This window comes from Natator depressus, chromosome 26 (genome assembly GCF_965152275.1).
Source record: "Natator depressus isolate rNatDep1 chromosome 26, rNatDep2.hap1, whole genome shotgun sequence".
NCBI lineage: Eukaryota > Metazoa > Chordata > Testudines > Cheloniidae > Natator > Natator depressus.
The window spans coordinates 12,625,916-12,643,465 of record NC_134259.1 but is presented as its reverse complement, the minus strand read 5'-3'; the positions used below and the strand labels follow the sequence as shown (position 1 = coordinate 12,643,465).

Genomic DNA, 17,550 nt, shown 5'->3' with positions numbered 1-17,550 from the left:
TGCTCGGTCGGGGTAGATCTGGAAAGCACTGCACTAGCGCCGGTGGCTATTTGCCAGTTCAGCTGAGAGCACAATCTGGTCCATGGGGCACCATAGAGCTTTGGTGGAATTGTTCCTTGAAAAACTCCCACCAGGAATCCCAGTGTGCATAAGGGTGTCTGAGCTCCCTTCACTAAATGGGCTAGATTTAACTCAAGGATGGGAGTGGACATGTTCTGTCCTCCCCAGCACTGGGGCTAGGTTTTCTCCAAAGCACCCAGCGTTGGTCCTCACTCTGCTTCCAGTGAAATCAACGATAAAGCTCCCATTGACTTTAGCGGGGACAACGCTGAGCGCTTCAGAAGATCCCTCCCGAGATGCGCAGCAGCAAGTTTTGGTCTGTTGGATGCCCCAGTTTCCATCGCTGGAGCAGGCAGGTCATTGTAGGGCAGGTTTAGGACCCGGGGTTGCAGGGTCCTGGGTGACCGATGCCTCCACCTCCCCACTGGGGAGCCAGGTGAAACAGCACCCAACAATTACTGGTGGGGTAGGCACTGCAGGAAGTACCGCCCAAAGAAGCTAGAGAGCAGAACCCTGCAGCCGCCTGATTGGTCAGCACCGACTGTTTAAAGGAGGAAGCTGACCCAGGGAGCTGTCTGAGGAACAAAGCAGACTCTGGCTTGCTACTGCTACTGACCTCATCCTTCACCCCGTTTTGGTCCTGATTCCTGCCTTTGACCCTGTCCCAGCTCGACCTTCGTTCCAGTTTCCTGACTCAACCTGGCAACTAGTTGTGACTGCTGCCTTCGACCCTGGCCCAGCGGACATCACTGTCCACGCCCCGGCCATTACAGCCATGAGCGTCGATGGGGCCCGGGGAATGGAAAGGTCATGCTGGAAATTGCCTCCCATTCTCAGCTGGCTGCCAGAGGGGGTGACAGCACAGGCCAGGGGCTGCAAGCCCATGGGCGCTCACCTGTGTTTAAAACCCTTGATAGTGCCTACTGCAAGTGGTGGTGACGATGTATTCTCCTGCTTAGTCTCAACTGCAATTCCTACAACAGTGGCTTCCGTTTCCTCATCAGCCTGCTGGCCACCATTCCCCAGATGCCAGGGCGAGCTCTGGACTTGCTCTGCGGTGGTGAAGCAGGTAGTTATTAGGAAAGTGAGACGCTGAGTCTTGCCTTTACGTTCCCCCTAGTCTTCTTGGTAGTGTGGTATCTGGATAGCATCTCTCCCAGTCGGTCAGATGTAAATGGACGGGTGTAGAGCAGGTTAATGAGACGTACGCACTAGCTGCTGCTGCTCAGATCTTCCCATCGCTCTCCGTGTTCCTCGTGGGTGAGGGAGATGAAATCCAGTCCAGGAAGTTCCCATCCACCCTGTAGATCAGGAACATCTGAGCTTGGGAGCCGAGCAGTGGAGAATTCTGCAGGGCCGACGAGATGCTTTGGGGGGAGGGATAGCTCAGTGGTTTGAGCATTGGCCTGCTAAACCCAGGGTTGTGAGTTCAATCCTTGAGGGGGCCATTTAGGGATCCAGGGCAAAAATTGGGGATTGGTCCTGCTTTGAGCAGGGGGTTGGACTAGATGACCTCCTGAGGTCCCTTCCAACCCTGATATTCTATGATTCTGTGCCTGGCTCTATCTTCTCTTGCTGGTGCCGTTCGCTTCTGGAGGCTTTCAGCTGAGAACGCAATAACTAGGCGGGTTGATCAGCATCAAGGGAATGGCCAGCCATTAGATTAGCATATTTGTTGGCTCTTAGTGGAAGAGCCTGTCAAGGGGAGGGCAGTGCTTTCGAGGCAGGAGGATACAACACTGTGAGATCATGAGATGAAGAGCAGGGCAGGTTGTCAGCTCTTTGGGGGCAGGGACTGTCCTTTTGTTCTGTGTCTGTACAGCGCCTGGCACAATGGGGGCCTGGGGCTTCTAGGGGCAACCACGCTATAAATCATAATATGCTTCTGTGCAGTAGAGATGTGCTGCAGTTTGCTCTGGCTTTCCAGTTATGCTGATGCATGAGATGGAGCCTTGTGCACAATGTGTCCTTGTAAACTTGGGTGTCTAGGATTTCACAGCCGTTGCTATGCGACGGGGACAGCACTCAGGTCCTCCTGTTCCCGACGATGAACCGCTGCTGCGTGGTCTAAAGCAGTATGGGGCCTAAGCCACGTGGATAAGCAGCAGTTCTGATTTCTTCCCACAGAGGGCAGTGGGGTGCATGCCCGCCGCCCACTCCGCGTCAATGTCTCATCTAGATGAGTAGCAATTTTACATCGAGCGGAAATCCCACTTGTCTACAGTGGGAACTGCAGAGCAGCAGCGTCTTTCGCTGAGCCTGCCCACTTTGCAGATCTCCCCTTCTCAGTGGAGTTTGCTGGCATTGCCTGGGAATTCATAGGAATTGCCAAACTGCATCTGACCCGAACTCAGTCCATCCCAGTGTCCTGTCTCAGATGGTGGCCAGCACCATACGCCTCAGAAGAACATGTGAGAACCCTGCAGCAGCAGGTATGGGATCATCTGCCCTCCACCTTTGGTCTGATCCTGACCCCCAATAGTTAGATTGGCTCAAGCCTTGAAGCATAAAGGTTCATATCCCTGCCAACACTTTTGCTGGCATTAATATGATAACTCTGAATATTCTTATAAACACCCAATTCCTTTTTGACTCTTGCTCAGTTCTTGGCCTCAGTGACTTCTAGTGGCAATGAGTTCCACCGGCTAATGATGTTCAGTGGAATCTAGGCACCCGACTGCCATTTGTCCATTTGAAAATCTTCCCCAGGAGCAGTGTGTGTTGCAGACTGTTATGCGCACATCAGCTGAAGGTATTAGTGATGGTTATAAGCTATGGTTGTAAAGCAATCTATCGACCTATTTTTATGTCATTATTGTAGTGCCTAGGGACCGACCAAGAATGGGGCCCAATTGTGTTAGGTGCTGCACATACACATAATAAAAGACAGTCCCTACAATCTAAAGAGAGAAAACAGATAAAGGGTTAAGGGGAAAGGGTTTAACATACAGGCAGAGTAATTAGAGCGATGGTTTGCAAATAGTTTTGCAATTTTGCAATTGATCACCCATGTATTAAAACACCCATCTGACACAAATTAACCTCTTATCAACTGTTTACAAATGTCCCCGCCCCCCCCGGAAAGTGTGACCAAAGTGCAGTCACTTCGGCTCTGTTTTTTGCATCAGAATGCCCCCAGCCTGTCTTTTTGTGTCCCCGTCCCGCTCCCCTCCTACCGCTGGTTCCCAACATCTGCAAAATCTTTGAAGCGCCTGGCTCTTCTGCTGGCACAATGGCTGTGTGGGTGCGTTCACCCATGAACATCAGCCGGGGCATGGGAATCCTTGTTTAAAAGTGTCTCGCTAGCAAAACTCGGCAGGGCCGTGTGGGCCGGCTCTCTTCCCCCGGGGGGTGACGGATCGTGCTGGCTTCAGGAAGCGGGGTGGGAGGTAGCTGGCGTAGTTAATTAGTGCTTCCAGGAAGGAGGAGAGTGGGAAGGTTAATATGTGCTGATTAGCTCCAGCGAAAACCCCAGGTTGCCATGATCAGTTGGATGAGAGCGTCTAACAGGGCACTCTGGTCTGTGTGCCAGAGGGGAAGGAATGAAGAGACAAAGGGTCTCTCCCCCTGGTGTATGTCGGAAGGAACGCTGTTGAACTCGCTGGGCATGATTCAGCCCTCAGTCCCACTGATCGGAGGCCAATGGGATAACACCAATGTAGGACCAATATGAGGGCAGAATCAGAAATTAGGGCCTGATCCTGCAAGGAGAGTGTAAGGGCAGGAGTGGGGGGATGGAGACTTAAAGTGGTCTCCCTCAAAATTACATCCTTTCCCTGGCTGCGATAAAATGGACCCGATCCTTGAGATACCCCAGGTGCTCAGTGTGTCTCAGGGTACGTCCATGCTTGGAGGGAGGCGTGCGATTCCTAGCCTCCCCCGAGGTCCAAGAGTAGACATACCTGAAGTGTAGCTCCCGAGAATGAGAGGAGTGGGATGCAGCTCTGCTGGGATAAAGGATTGTGCTACCAAACTCACGTATGTGTTGGAGGGGTGGGGGTGACTGCTAGGCAGAATTTCAGGTGTCCTTAGGCCTTAGTCTTGCTTCCCAGCTGCAGATCCCTAGTGCAGACATGATTTGCACAAGTGCAGCATGATTTGCACAGGTGCTGCTATGTCTCAAAATCCCAATGTAGACGAGACCTCGGCTGACTTCCAGCAGGGTAGCTAGGGAGAGGCGATTCGGACCCAGCATGGGCTGTAGTGGGGAAGACACTTGTCTGCGCAGCAGATGGGTTGCGTGGGGTGAGTCACGCCTGTCCGATGGGGTTAGATGCCAGGGCTAGTTTGGTTTGTGTCCAGCTCCCATCCTAGCAAGAGTAAAACCACAAGTGATTTCACGCAGGCCACGGATCAGCCATTAGCTGGCTGCCCTTTGCAGGCAATGCTGACTTGGGTTTACCGGTAGCTAAGCGCTGCGGCCACCCTCCCTCTGGGAATCATTCTGGTTGCGCAGCTAGGCACTGAGGACTCTTGTTGCACTGGCCCACGGTCTCAGACCCCTGTAATGTGGAGCTGAAGCCCTGTCCTCTCGCTCCTCCTCCATGCTGGGTGGAAAGAGAGGAGAACAAGAGTGCAGGGCGTGGGAGGGGAGAGCATGCCTTGCGTGCCTTGGGCATAAGCAAGGCTCCCAGGAGTTAACATAGCTATGAGGTCTGCAATCTTCTGCTCTTGGAGTCCGGCTATCTACCCCATCTCTTCCTCCCTTGAGAAGTCCGAGGGAAATCCACCCACACCCATCTGCGTGGCCAGCACAGAAGAGCTGAGTCGTGGCTCAGAGAGGGGCTGCTCTGCTCTCGCATTCGTGGAACCGGGTGAAATTCAGGGGTTAGATTCAGACCCGAGCACCAGCTGGGTCCCACTGTTTGGAGGGTGTAGGTGGTGCACAGACCTCTCTGCGAGCACCCTTCACGAGCTGGGAATCTCACACCATGTGAACCGCAGTGGGGGCAGGGCTGGTTTCTGCACAGGGAAGTGAGAAAGAAAGTGTGAAACACAAATGGCTGTGTGAGTGAAAAGAAGCGTTAATGATGCAGTGGGCTTGGGATTCAGGAGACCTGGTTTCAATTCCTGGCTCTGCCATTGACCTGCTGGGTGACCTCCAGCAAGTCACTTCCCCCCTCCGTGCCTCAGTTTCCCCATCTGTAAAAAGGCAATGATAATACTGACCTCCTTTGCAAAACGCTTTGAGATCTATGACTGAAAAAGTTCTATAGAGGAGTTAGGAATTCCTGTTGTTGTTCTCTCTCAGTTCCTTTAGGGACAGTCTGTTTTTTTTAAATCACATCCATTCTGGCAACTCAGTGGATGCTGATTCTTTTGTGGCATGTGTGATGGGTTGGATCACAGAAACCCCCTTGGGAGCTGCCAAGACTACTTTTGCCCCTGCTTTCCTGCCCAGTCAGCTTAGGACTTCAGTGCCCTGCCTGGTTTGAGCCAGACCCGCTAGCCTGCTGCAAACCCAGACCCAGGCCTGAACCATGTCCCCTGACAGCTGTAAGCTCAATTGAAAGCACTTTGCAGAAGTGTGCCTGTCTTTAACACTCAGATGCCCAACCCCCAAATAAATCGGTTTTACCCTGTATAAAGCTTATACAGGGTAAACTCATAGATTGTTCGCCCTCTATAACACTGATATAGAGAGATGCACAGCTGTTCGCCTCCCCCCCCCAATATTAATACATACTCTGGGTTAATTAGTAAGTAAAAAGTAATTTTATTAAATACAGAAAGTAGGATTTAAGTGGTTCCAAGTAGTAACAGGCAGAACAAAGTGAATTACCAAGCAAAATAAAATAAAACACACAAGTCTATGTCTAATCAAACTGAATACAGATAAAAACCTCACCAGTTCCAGTAAGCTCTCTTTTACAGACTAGCCTCCTTCTAGTCTGGGTCCAGCAAGCACTCACACCCCCTGTAGTTACTGTCCTTTGTTCCAGTTACTTTCATGTATCCTTGGGGATGGAGAGGCTATCTCCTTAGCCAGCTGAAGACAAACTGGAAGGGTCTCCCACAGGCTTAAATAGACTTTCTCTTGTGGGTGGAGACCCCCCTACTCTCTGCTATACAAAGTCCAGCTCCAAGATGGAGTTCTGGAGTCACCTGGGCAAGTCACATATTCATGCATGGTTTCAGAGTAGCAGCCGGGTTAGTCTGTATCTGTAAGAAGAACAGGAGTACTTGTGGCACCTTAGAGACTAACAAATTTATTAGAGCATAAGCTTTCGTGAGCTACAGCTCACTTCATCGGATGCACACAGTGGAAAATATAGTGGGGAGATTTTATATACACAGATAACATGAAACAATGGGTGTTACCATTCACACTGTAACAAGAGTGATCAGGAAAGGTGAGCTATTACCAGCGGTGGGGGGGGACCTTTTGTAGTGATAATCAAGGTGGGCCATTTCCAGCAGTTTACAAGGACAGTAGGAGGGGAAATAAACAAGGGGAAATAGTTTTACTTTGTGTAATGACCCATCCACTCCCAGTCTCTATTCAAGCCTAAGTTAATTGTATCCAGTTTGCAAATTAATTCCAATTCAGCAGTCTCTCGTTGGAGTCTGTTTTTGACATTTTTTTGTTGAAGAATTGCCACTTTTAGGTCTGTAATTGTGGGACCAAAGAGATTGAAGTGTTCTCCGACTGGTTTTTGAATGTTATAATTCTTGACATCTGATTTGTGTCCATTTATTCTTTTACGTAGAGACTGTCCAGTTTGGCCAATGTACATGGCAGAGGGGCATTGCTGGCACATGATGGCATATATCACATTGGTAGATGTGCAGGTGAACAAGCCCTAGTGTGGCTGATGTGATTAGGCCCTATGATGGTGTCCCCTGAATCGATATGTGGACACAACGGGCTTTGATGCAAGGATAGGTTCCTGGGTTAGTGGTTCTGTTGTGTGGTGTGTGGTTGCTGGTGAGTATTTGCTTCAGGCTAGGGGGCTGTCTGTAGGCAAGGACTGGCCTGTCTCCCAAGATCTGTGAGAGTGATGGGTCGTCCTTCAGGATAGGTTGTAGATCCTTGATGATGCGCTGGAGAGGTTTTAGTTGGGGGCTGAAGGTGGTGGCGAGTGGCGTTCTGTTACTTTGTTTGTTGGGCCTGGCCTGTAATAGGTAACTCTTCTGGCTCTGTCAATCTGTTTGAATCTTTTTCCCTAAGTTAAGTATCCTCACACCTTCTTGTCAACTGTCTAAATGGGCCATCTTGATTATCGCTACAAAAGTTTTTTTTTTTCTCTCCTGCTGATAATAGCTCATCTTAATTAATTAGCCTCTTACAGTTTGTATGGCAACTTCCACCTTCTCTGTATGTGTGTATATATATATATCTTCTTACTATATGTTCCATTCTATGCATCCGATGAAGTGGGCTGTAGCTCACGAAAGCTTATGCTCTAATAAATTTGTTAGTCTCTAAGGTGCCACAAGTACTCCTGTTCTTTTTGTGGATACAGACTAACAGGGCTGCTACTCTGAAACCTGTCATTGTTCCTTCAGTGCTTCTTGATTGAGCATTTAACTTTGTGAATTCCTTTTTCCAGGAACTGACCAAATGCTCTACTAAGGTTATTTAGAAATCAATCCAGTACACAGCCAATATTCGTAACTTTGAATACAAAAATGATACCTGCATACAAAGAGGATTAATAGATTCAGTAGATCATAACTTTTACATAGATATGTTACATGGCATGTGTAGCATAGAACATATTTCAGTTATGTCATATATATTCATAAGCATATTTCCATAAAGCCTTATGGGGGGCACTGTCACAGCATGTCCTTGCTCTTGCCTACACTCATTTGATGCCTTTTTCCACCAGGTATGGCGAGAAGGGGAAAGCCATCAGAATCGAAAAGGTCATCTATACAGGGAAGGAAGGCAAGAGCTCCCGGGGCTGCCCGATAGCCAAGTGGGTAAGTGCCATCCATCTCGGTGGGCTTTCATATTTCTTTTAATATGACTGACTCAGGCCAAGAATGATTTCCCAACTCTTCTGTCATCTGAGTGTGATCTCAAAGTCACCTTGTGCTTTGGGGAGATGGGGTGATCAGAGAATGTATCTACAGTAATGGTGCAGGCCCTCAGAGGCCGGTGGGGATGGGCACAGAATGAATGGATGGAGGGATAGATACAGAGAGAACATTCACACGCTCCATCACCAGGTGGGATATTTTTGTTGGTCTCATGTTCAGAAATGTGAGAGAGCTCTCTCTTTTCTTAACTCAAATCCATCTAATTTTATTTCATTTGCTTAATCTAGCCATCTAATCTAATCGATTGGATCTAATCTATCTGAGGGGATCTAATCTGTTTTTGCTAATCTGATCTGCATCTAATCTGTGCAATCTAATCTGTTTGATCGGCTTTCGTAATCTAATTATGGGGAGGAGGATGGTTAAAACGCTCGACTGGCACTCAACCAATCTGGGCCCAATTTCTTCACTATGTGACCTGGGGCAAGTCTTTTGGAAAACTACCCTCCAGCTAGACCACAAATAATGGTCTTGATTCAAGAACCGCTGGATGAAATCCTATGGCCGGTGTTATGGAGAAGGTCAGACTAGATGGGCAACTTGTTCCATTCTGGTCTTCAAATATATGAAAGTCACTTATCTCTCTGTGCCTCCAGGCCCCGTCTTTAACATGGGGGTGACAGTGCTCCTTTTGTGTGTCTTGTCTGTTTAGCTTGTAAATTCTTTGTCTCGCACTATGTGTGTGTACAGGTTAGTTGGAGTCTCCAGGTGAAACTGATATAAATAATAATAATCTAATCTGCCATAGTTTATCTAGTTATTCGTGTCCTGCTCATCACCGTGGTATTTGGGCATCTCTTCTCTCTCCTCTCTTGACACTGACCCTCCCTGTTTCTCCTCTCCCATTTCTCTCTTTAATCACTATCCCATGCCTTTCCCTGCCTGGTCCCTCTCTCTGCCTGGAGCATGGCAGCCAGCCAGCCAGCTGGCCACTGATTGGACCTTCTGTGCTTTCCGAGTGGCCACTTTGAAATGGTAAAAACTCTAAATAGAATACTGGGCCAGATTCAGATCTCATTGGCACCGGTGTAAATTTGCTTAAGGCAATGAAGTTACATCGCTGTAACTGAGATCAGAATCTGCCCCATATGTTGAGAAATTTCTGATTCTTTTCTCAATGACATGAGCATAAATCAGGCACAACCCCCTCGAAAGCAACTGGAGAGACCAGTATCGGCCCATCGAGTTTCTAATGGCTCAAGCTTGGAGCTGGTATTTCTGGGTTACCAGGAAGTCGAGCTGCCTAGGACCTGCTAGGATGTCTGGCCAAATTAGATCAGTTCCTTGTGGCCATTCTGTAAGAGCCCACCGTCTCTCACACTGCATCGGGAGGGACTGAGCTGAGAACAGGTGTCCAGTGAAGATTGCGTTGCTGGAAGGGATGAGCGTGATCACCGGGACAGGGTTTGTCTCCGCGCTGGGCAGAGACGCTTGAGAGTGGCTGATAAGAGTGGCCACCGGGGAGCATATGGGAGGAGATAACGCTGGCCCAACAGGGACCAAACAGCGCAGTGCCCTGGGGGGTGGAAGCCAGCTGCCAGCCCAGTTGTGTTTCTCCGCATTGCTCTGTGCTGCTGGCCATTGTGGGGAAACATGAAGGACTTGAGATCAAGGGACAAAGTCTGACTCCTACGTTACAGTCCAGGCTAGAGCCAACTCTGTTGCTGGTTCACAGAGAGAGGGTAGCTGGGGCAGTGCTGCTGGCTGAGAGGGGATCCCCGCAGGAGGCCTCAGCACACGGGGCCTGTTAACAGAGCAGCTGCCTCTGACAGGAACCCTTTCCAATGTGTTTGAAAGCAGGGAAGGTGCAGTTCTACCACGGTCAGGGGGACGTACCCCGATGTCAGGGTAAGGGTGCTGTCCAGCCGTGAGGGGGCAGCTGCATCCCGATGTCAGGGTGAGGGTGCTGTGCATCTGTCAGGGGGCATCTGCACCCCGATGTCAGGTTGGGGTGTGCAGCTGTCAGCACTGGGATACTGTGCAGCTGTGCACCCTGATATCAGAGTGGGGGTGTTGTGCAGCTGTCAGGGGGAGCTGCACCCCGATGTCAGGGTGGGAATTAATGTTCTTCGAGGGTGGGAAAAGAAAGTCAAGTTTGAACGTTACCCATGTCCAGGGGGCCGGCTCGTTGATTTCTTTTAGAGCATGTCAGATGCATTTTTAAACCCATTTTTTGCCGGTGTTAGGGAACAGAAAAAGGTAATTTCTATCGTGAGGTCCTTGTGTTTCTGTGCAGACACGTCGGAGTGTTTGTGTGTGTGTGTGTGTGTGGTCGAGATGACCTGGATTCAAACATCCCCAGACACTGGGGGAAGAGGGGGAGGCATCACTGATGCTTTCATAAAACATGGAAACTCCCCCAGATGCAGATACAGGCTGAATGGCTAGTGTGTTTCCTTTCCCGTGACCCTCTCAGATCCCCCATGCTAAGCAGGGCCAGGACGGGGCTGAGAGATCTGCGTGGAGAACCTAGTTGCTCCAAGAAGCAGTGTCTGTGTACCAACAGGAAGTAATCTGAGTTGCTGCGGGATGGCTGCCCCCAGCCAGGTGTAGATGCTGCCTTTGGAGGTCAGACATGCAGGAGCCCTGGTGGCTGGTGGCAACACTGGGGGATGTGGTTTAGAGAAGCAGCCGGGTGGGCGTGAAAAGCAGCCAGTGTGAGGAATTCCCCATGTCTCAGCAGCGGGAGGCGAATGAGTGAGTGAGCCCCAGGATGTGAGAGTAGCAGTGTGTGTGTAATGGACTAGCCGATATGGAAGTGAAAGGCCGTGGCTGAGTAGGTCAGTTGAACCTTGTCTACGTTAGGGAAATTTTGCAGAATTTCCCACCGTTGCTAACCCCCGCGCTCAGCTCTGCAGCTGTAAACACCCTGCTCAGAGCAGGTCTCATAGACATGGGGTGAAATCCTGGCTTCTGGGGGTCAGTGGGAGCTTTGCCATCAACTTCATTGTGGCCAGGATTTCACTCTTGAGGCTTAAAAGGCTGGGGGCCTGTCTACACTAGGGCTACCAAGGCTGCTTGCACTGGTGCAGACGACACCGATGGGAAAAGTTTGCAAAGTCTGCGTGTAATTCCCAAGCCCCAGGGAGGGTCATCGGCATCAAACCTGGGACCACGTGCTTTTAGGGTCTGAGCTAAATGACCCACATCTGTTGGCCGATAGTGTAGCAGGCTCACCAACCTCTTTATGATGCCCAGCCACCACTAGAGAGGGGGACAGCACCTCACTGAGTGGGGGTAGGTGATAGGCACATTACCCAGGTGTCTGAGAGATCATTTCAACCCATGCTGATGTTAGAACGTCTGCCTGACTTCAGTGCTTTAGCTCATAGATCTGGTATGAAGTTGCTGTGATTGGCCAAGTCATGACACTGCAATTCCAGTGGCACTCATTGAAATCAGTGGGGATTTTGCCCAAAGAAGGGATTCCAAGATTTGGTTATATATGTTAATAGAGACGTACACACTTTTCTCATGCCTGAAGCTGTTAGTTCGTTAATTCCTCACTGGGAGCTTTGCCCAGATAGGGACCTGAGTAGCGCTCGTTGGGATTTCTTCCGCAAAGTGCTTTTCACCAAAAAAAAAGCCAATTTGCTGAAACCTGAACTGTTTGAAGACAGTATTGGTAGAGCCCTGCATGGATACTAAATTTGGATCCGCCTCCAATCTGCCAACATGGTCCGTGGATAGCTGCAGATTTGCAGGGCTCCAGCTGTAAAATTTGGATCCACATCCATCCGCGATCCGCAACCATGGTCCGCAGGTATCCACAGGCATACAGTGGATAACTGCAGGTTTGCAGGCCTCTAAGCACTGGGTTCAATGAAACACCCAGTGCGAAAAATTGGGGGTTAAAAAAAAAAAGTTTTAAAGTTGTCAAACCAGAAAATTTAAGGTTTTCAAGCCTAAATGACTTTTCATTTCCAAGGTTTGGAAAATTTACACTAAAAAAGTTTGTTTGGGTTTTTTTTAAAGAAAAAAGGGTGAAGCGGAACCCAAACATTTCCATTGACTCAAAACCAATTTTTTTTCTTCAGATTTTCGGTTCGCAAAATTTTTTGACATTTTGATTTTTCTCCGGATTTGAGGCAGGAATAAATTTTGCAATGTTGAAAAGTCTTGTGGGATGGGAAAGCCATTTCCTGCCCAGCCGGAAATCTGAGTCAAAACTAAAGACCTCAAGATCTGGCCCCTTAATAGTTCCGGGGATCTATACAGGGCTTCCAAAAGTGACTCATGATTTCGAGACATAATAACAGGCAGTGACTTTCAGAAAGTGTGGAGCACCTCCCACTCTGAAAACCTGGCCCCTTTAAAGTGGGCAGCCCGGTTGACTTTTGAGAATCCCTGGTCACCTGCTTATAGGGCCAATATTTTAAAAACGTGTACGGAATTTAGGAGAACAGTGGTGGGACTTGTGCTCCTGAATCCCATAGGGCTCTTGAAAATCTTTCCCTTCCAGTGGATTACGTTCTGGTGGAAGGAGCTGGATTGAGAACCCCAGAGAATCTAGTTCCATTTACCCACCAAGTGTTAATAGCACAAGCAGTGTCTGTACAAACCTCCACCGTGTGACAGTGCCCTTGGTGTGTCTCAGCATTGAAGCGACCCCTGAGGGAGGGGGGTTCAGGTTGCATGGCCCATTTAGTCCTGAGATTGCCAACTTATTTTGCCTAGACCTCTGACCCCTAAGATGCAGTATGGCCCAGTGGGACAGGTTGTATTCCCAGCATTGCCCATCTGTGCAATCTTCAGCTAGTCACTACACCTCCCTGTGCTTTTCTTTCTCTTCCCACCCTGTGTCTTGTCTGTTTCGACTGTAAGCTGTTTGGAGCCGGGACTGTCTCTTACTAGATGTCTGTACAGCACCTACCGTGATGCGTCCTGCTCTTGGTGCGATCTCCAGGAACTCCAGTAGTACAGCTGTTCCTAACAGTAGTAGTGACTACTGGTCACTACCGAGCAGATCTAGGGGTTGAATATCCCATTGCCGGTCCCCGACTAGAAGGGCCTGCAAGCTCCTCACAGCCATTCCTGGCGAAAGCGAGAAGGAAAACATGCATCTGCGGGCGGTTGGCTCCAGATGTTTTCCGGGGACGTAGCTTCCTGTCTCCACCCTTGCCTTTCGCCACTAACCGTGCATGGCTGCTTTCCAGGTGATCAGGAGGCACAACCAAGAGGAGAAGCTGCTGTGCTTGGTGCGGCACCGAGCCGGTCACCACTGCCAGAATGCCGTCATCATCATTTTAATCCTGGCCTGGGAGGGCATCCCTCGCACCCTGGGTGACACGCTGTACCAGGAGCTCACTGACACGCTCACTAAATACGGAAACCCCACCAGCCGCAGATGCGGCCTGAACGACGAGTAAGTTTCGTTTGCACTGCAGCCCGGGCGCTGTGATTTCCCCTGCTAAACAGGGGCCTTGGTCAGTGTTTGCATGGGAGATCTTCCCAGGGCTCTTCGGGGTAGGTGACGTTCAGAGTCAGCACGGCACTGCTGCTGGTGCAGGAGGGGCCGTCTTTCTGGGCGGCGTATCCAATGGAGGCCCTGGTGGCTTGTGGACATTACAGATTTCATGGCGCTTCCTTTCTGCCAGAGTCCCGGTGCTAGTGACAACCCTGCATAGGTTCCGTAATGGCATGCTGCGTCCATGGAGTCTTGGATGGAAACCAAGGGGAGTTTCGAGCCCAAATCTGTTTCAGCGGAGGCTCTGTCTGCCCTGCAGCTGGGAGATAGAATTCCTAGCCCAGGTAGACATGCATGTGCCAGCTTTGATGGAGCCAGTGGGCTAAAAAGACCAGCACAGCTAAAAAGAGAGCGACTTGGACAAGCCACCTGAGTACAAGCCTGTCTGAGCTCCTAGGTGTGTGCTCAGGTGTCTAGCCCGAGTTGCTGCATGTGCTGTCATGGCGCTATTTTTAGCATGCTGGCTCGTGTACCTCTGCTGGGAATCCCACCAGCCAGCCGCAGCGGAGACATAGGCTACGTTTGACTTCAAGCTTTCTGAGGCTGGAATTAAGGAGCTGCAAACTCCTGCAAGGAAACGGCTGCATCAGCCCCCTGTGCAAAGGGGAACTAATGAGGGGCGCCCAGCTCTGGGCTCGCCCTGTTACAGATTTTTTGTGTGTGGCATGTCGTAAAGACTCACCCGGGCGCTGCCTCACCCAGAGCCAGATTCCAACTGGGGTCAGTGCGTTCTGCCTCCTGGAATTCCCGCTGCAGTGTCCACTGGACGCTACGCTGGCTGGAACAGAGCTGGCATCCCCAGTGAGTGGAATTCCGCCTTGCTTTTCTCTTGCAGCCGGACCTGTGCATGTCAGGGCAAAGACCCCAACACCTGCGGTGCTTCTTTCTCCTTCGGCTGCTCCTGGAGCATGTATTTCAATGGATGCAAGTACGCCCGAAGCAAAACTCCCCGGAAGTTCCGACTGGTGGGGGACAATCCCAAAGAGGTCAGTGAGCCCCCTCTGCCTGCCTCCGTTAACTCAAGAAGGGAAGGTAGTGCTGGGGAAAGGTGCTAGAGAGGAAGCTCTTTATCAGAAGAGCCTGGCTTTACAGGTGAAAGGATACAAAAAGTAGTCCCAGTAAAGCATTTCTGAAATAGCATTTCTGTTAAACCCATAGGGTGAAATCCTGGCCCCAGTGAAATCAATGGCAAAATTCTCATGATCTTCGATGGAGCCAGGATTTCACCCCGGGGATCTCCAGAGTACCCAAACCAGGTCATATAGTTCCCTACACAGGGAGAAGTTATCTGATGCTCGAGGGCTCTTTAATCTAGGAAGCAAAGTCAGAACAAGATCCAGTAGCTGGAAGCTGAAGTCAGTAAAATTCATACTAAATATAGCTGCGTATTTTTGACAGTGAAGGGAATTGGCCAGTGGGACAGACCCCAAGAGATGTGGTGGGTTCCCCATCACTTGGAGCCTGTTGGGTGTCGCTTTCTGTAAGGGACGGTCTAGCTCAGCCACAAGTGCTGGGATTGGTGCAGGAATGCCTGGGGGAGGTTCTCTGGCCTGTGCTAGGCAGGAGACCAGACTAGGTGAGCACAATGGTCCCTTCTGGCCTAAAGACCCGCCGCCTGCCTAGCTCACACATGAATTCTCCTCTTGCGAGCTATCTCCCCCTTGTGCTGATACCTTGCCCCGGTGCGTTCCCCACCCAGACCGTGATCTGGATGAGACGCTGGAGAATAAACACTCCCTCTTTATTCCCTTTCCCAGGAAGAAGTGCTCAGAAGCAGCTTCCAGGACTTGGCTACTGAAGTCGCTCCACTTTATAGGAGGCTTGCGCCACAGGCCTATGAAAATCAGGTACCAAAGAAAACCGTTCTGCCTCTCGCCTTTGGTATTAGCATTACAGACTCTTAGTTTAGGGCTACTTGGTGTCTGCTTGGATGAAGATCCCACCAGCATAACTGCCCTGATATGGCCACAGTCCCAGCTGGAGCTAACTCTAGGAGAGGTGGGAGGGGGTGTGAAGGAGCTGTCCTGTCATAGACTGACACAGCACTGGGCCTTTGAATTTCCCCCAGCAATTCTCTAGCAGCGCAGAGCTAATTTTGCCTGGTGCAAACCCATGGAGGTTGGGGCTGGAAATGTAGGTGCATGTCCCTGGTGATACAGCCCAGAGCGGCATCCCTGTGACATATTGCACGGACACAGCCCTGGGTGGGTGACGTGCCAGCAGAGTGAAGACTTCAGTGCTTCTTGATATTTGCTTCTTTCCTTGATTATTTGAAGCGACTCTAGTGCTGGCAGAAGGTGCTAGGCTGACAGCCCCAAACTCCTGTGTTTTTCCACAGGGTGGGCTTCCCCTGGAGGAGACCCCCCTCATCTCTGGCTGTCTCCATCATCCGTTCAGTCCTTAGGCTGCCAAAAAGGGCACCACGGGTGGTGAGGTTTTATTATGCCAGCGTGGAAGAAAGGGTCAGTCCTGCAAGTCCTGCTGTGCATCCACCTCCTCCGCTGAAATCAGAGGGCACTGAAGGAGCTCAGCACCTGGCAGGCCAAAGACCACACCCTGAGGCTGGCCATTGTGGATTGTTATAAAGTGATAGCATCTGGCCAGACGTTCGAGCTTTAAATGCCTTTGGGGTGCACTTAGATTGCACTCTGCCCCTGCGATTGCACCACTCAGCCCCATCGGGACTGACGCAGGCTGGGGATTTTAGTGGCAGAAGCCAGGAAGCAGGATGCTCGGATCACGAGCAACACGGGTTCTGTTTCCAAGGAGGACGTTCAGCAGCAGCTTGGAGAAAACACACCCAAGGGTGGGTGTCCACAACAAGGCCGGGGAAGCATATATAGCCTGGGCTCAGCTGAGGCTCTAAGGCATAGAAGAGAAGGGTTGCTGCTTGGGGGTGATGACTGGAGAGATGCCCAGGGCAGGTGTTACGTCCATGCAGGAGCAGGCTCACCCCTCTGGCTTTGGATTTATGCTGGTGGCATTGAGATCAGAGTCTGGTATCTGGGACACAGCCAGCCATGTGATCCCTGCCTACCCTCCTTCGCCCATCGTACAGCCGATCTGGAGGCAGTCACGACTGAGCCCTTTGTGTGTTTTATTTCAAGTAAAATACAGTGTGTTTGTATCTCTCCCCTCGCTCCCTCCATGATGTACCAGGATCCCACATTTCTCTCAATGGGCTTTTTTGTGATAATAGCCCTTAAGCATTCACCTACTTAAAAATGCACACATGCTTAAGGTCTAATTCTCATTCACACTAAAGCTTCTTTGCACTGCTCTGGCCTTACAGGGTCTGCCTACACTGCACTGAAAACCCGGGTCTGTGGACCCGCTTTTGGACTTGGTGTTTCCAAGCCTGTGCTGGAGCAGCCACACTGCATTGTAACCCTGGGCTTGCAATTGCTGCACCCACGCCGTGCACAGCTGTGCGCGCCTGTCCATACTGTGCCATGCAGCCCTTCTGACTCGCGTCTGCAGCTGAAGCTGTGTCCACATTGCAGAACGACGGGGCTTGAACCCGAGTCTTGGCAGGATTCGGGCTCTGACCCACCTCCCTGGCGGGGTCCTGAGTGCCTGCTGGCCGAATCAGGCTGATTTGTGGGTGGATGGAAGGAGGGCTTGGGCTCAAACCTGAATCAGAGCCCAGACTCAGCATGCAATGTAGATGTACCCAAAATGGGTGTAGATGATCCCATTAGAGTACAGCCAGAGCAGTATGAAAGGGCCTCGGTCTAGCTGTGAATGGGGCCCCTAAGTGTTTTGCTGGGCTGAGGCCTACATCAGCTCTCAGCCTGTGGGCTGCTAGTGCCAATGGAGGCTCCAGCAGTTGTCTGGAGTGTCACAAGTCTCTTCCCAGGCCCCTGATTCCGGCCCATTCCTGAGGTGGCTTCGCTCAGTAACAGGTACCTCCGATACGGGCAGGCTTCCATGTGGCAGCGGAGTAACAGGAGCCGTCTCGTTTCCCTTGGGCT

At 50.6% G+C, this 17,550-nt stretch overlaps 1 protein-coding gene across 5 annotated transcripts in view; it reads left to right on the top strand.

The window, feature by feature from the left end:
* TET3 (tet methylcytosine dioxygenase 3) overlaps positions 1-17,550 on the top strand; it is a 158,517-nt gene that overhangs the window by 126,694 nt on the left and 14,273 nt on the right. For all 5 annotated transcript variants that reach the window (XM_074940006.1, XM_074940007.1, XM_074940009.1 and 2 more), the window contains 4 exons: positions 7,896-7,989; positions 13,266-13,474; positions 14,412-14,562; positions 15,334-15,423. In XM_074940006.1, the coding sequence (XP_074796107.1) occupies positions 7,896-7,989; positions 13,266-13,474; positions 14,412-14,562; positions 15,334-15,423 (544 nt within the window). The remainder of the gene's footprint in view (positions 1-7,895; positions 7,990-13,265; positions 13,475-14,411; positions 14,563-15,333; positions 15,424-17,550) is intronic.